This window comes from Arachis ipaensis, chromosome B6 (genome assembly GCF_059453495.1).
Source record: "Arachis ipaensis isolate K30076 ecotype BB chromosome B6, ASM5945349v1, whole genome shotgun sequence".
In the NCBI taxonomy this organism is placed as follows: Eukaryota; Viridiplantae; Streptophyta; class Magnoliopsida; order Fabales; family Fabaceae; genus Arachis; species Arachis ipaensis.
The window spans coordinates 128,791,626-128,793,050 of record NC_142441.1 but is presented as its reverse complement, the minus strand read 5'-3'; the positions used below and the strand labels follow the sequence as shown (position 1 = coordinate 128,793,050).

General features: G+C 39.6%; 1 protein-coding gene across 1 annotated transcript; it reads right to left on the bottom strand.

Annotated features, from left to right (window-relative positions):
* Positions 1-559: 559 nt before the first annotated feature.
* LOC148562709 (uncharacterized) lies at positions 560-1,084 on the bottom strand. The gene has a single exon (XM_088490964.1). It carries the CDS (start codon positions 1,082-1,084, stop codon positions 560-562), a length of 525 nt encoding a protein of 174 aa, XP_088347090.1.
* Between the last annotated feature and the right edge of the window lie 341 nt (positions 1,085-1,425).

Sequence of the window (1,425 nt, the reverse complement as noted above, 5' to 3'; positions counted from 1 at the left end):
CAATTAGTAAAATAATTAATACCCACTATGAGGTACTTTACTTGTCTGGGAGCTTGTGGAAACGAACCGAGAAGGTCAAGGCCCCATTTTGAGAATGGCCAAGGTGAGGTGACACTGATAAGTTCCTCCGAAGGTGCTACATGGAAGTTGGCATACTTTTGACAAGGTGGACACTTTTTGATGAAGTCGATCGCCTCCTTTTGCAAGGTCGGCCAAAAAAAGCGGACTCGGATCACGTTCTTAGATAGTGATTGTGCTCCTAGGCGATTTTCATATATGTCATTATGGACTTCTTCTAAAACTTCTTTAGTCTTGGAGATCGAGACACACTTTAATAGAGGTATGGATACTTCTCTTTTATAGAGAATATTATAGACCAATGTATAGTCTTGTGCTTCCCTTATAAGCCTCCTTGTTCGACTATGGGAGTCATCCATCCTAGACTTTGGTTGGATATAGTCATTGTGTCCAACTTGTCTTCTTCCTTCAATATTGATGATGCATGGAGAGTTTCTTGGATCAGGTTTCTGTTGTTGCCCCTGAGTTAGTACTGGCTAATTTAAAGAGGGCATCTGCATTGGATTCCTAAGATATATGCCAAACTTTTTTTTTTCGAGAACTGTGCTAATTGTTCTCGTGCTTCTTCTAGGTACTTCTTCATGTTAGGATCTTTATCTTCATAAATGTCATTAACTTGGGAAGTTATCATTTGAGAATTACTAAACACTATCAATCTTTCTGTCCCTACTTCTTTAGACAGCATCAAGCCAGCAAGTAAGGCTTCATATTCTGCTTGATTGTTAAAAGCAGAAAACTCGAACTTTAGTGATAGTTCAATCTGAGTTCCTTCTTCATTTTCCAAGATAACTCCTGCTCCACTTCTGAATTTATTGGACGATCTATCTACATATAGAGTCCAAGTTGACGGATTTTCCTGGCCTTCGGTGTATTCGGCCACAAAGTCGGCCAGATATTGAAATTTGATTTTTGTCCTAGTTTCATTTGTTACGTTAAATTTGGACAGTTTCACAACCCATTGTAGCATCCTTCCCGCAATGTACGTCTTCTGTAGAATGTGCTTCATGGGTTGATTAGTTCAGACCTTTATAGTATGAGCTTGAAAATAAGGTCAGAGCCTTCTGGAGGTGATGATAAGGGCATATGCGAACTTTTCTATCTTTTGATAGTTTAGTTCTACCCCTTGTAGGACTTTGCTCACAAAGTAGATGGGTTGTTGTCCGTTCTCATCTTCTTGGACCAAGGATGAGGCTATAGCCCGACTTGATACTACTATATAGAGAACGAGCTTCTCACCTGGGACAGGTTGGGTAAGGATTGGGGGTTGGCATAGGAATGTTTTAATATTTTGGAAAGCTTGCTTACATTCTTGAGTCCATTCAAATTGGTTCCCTTTTTATGAGAATT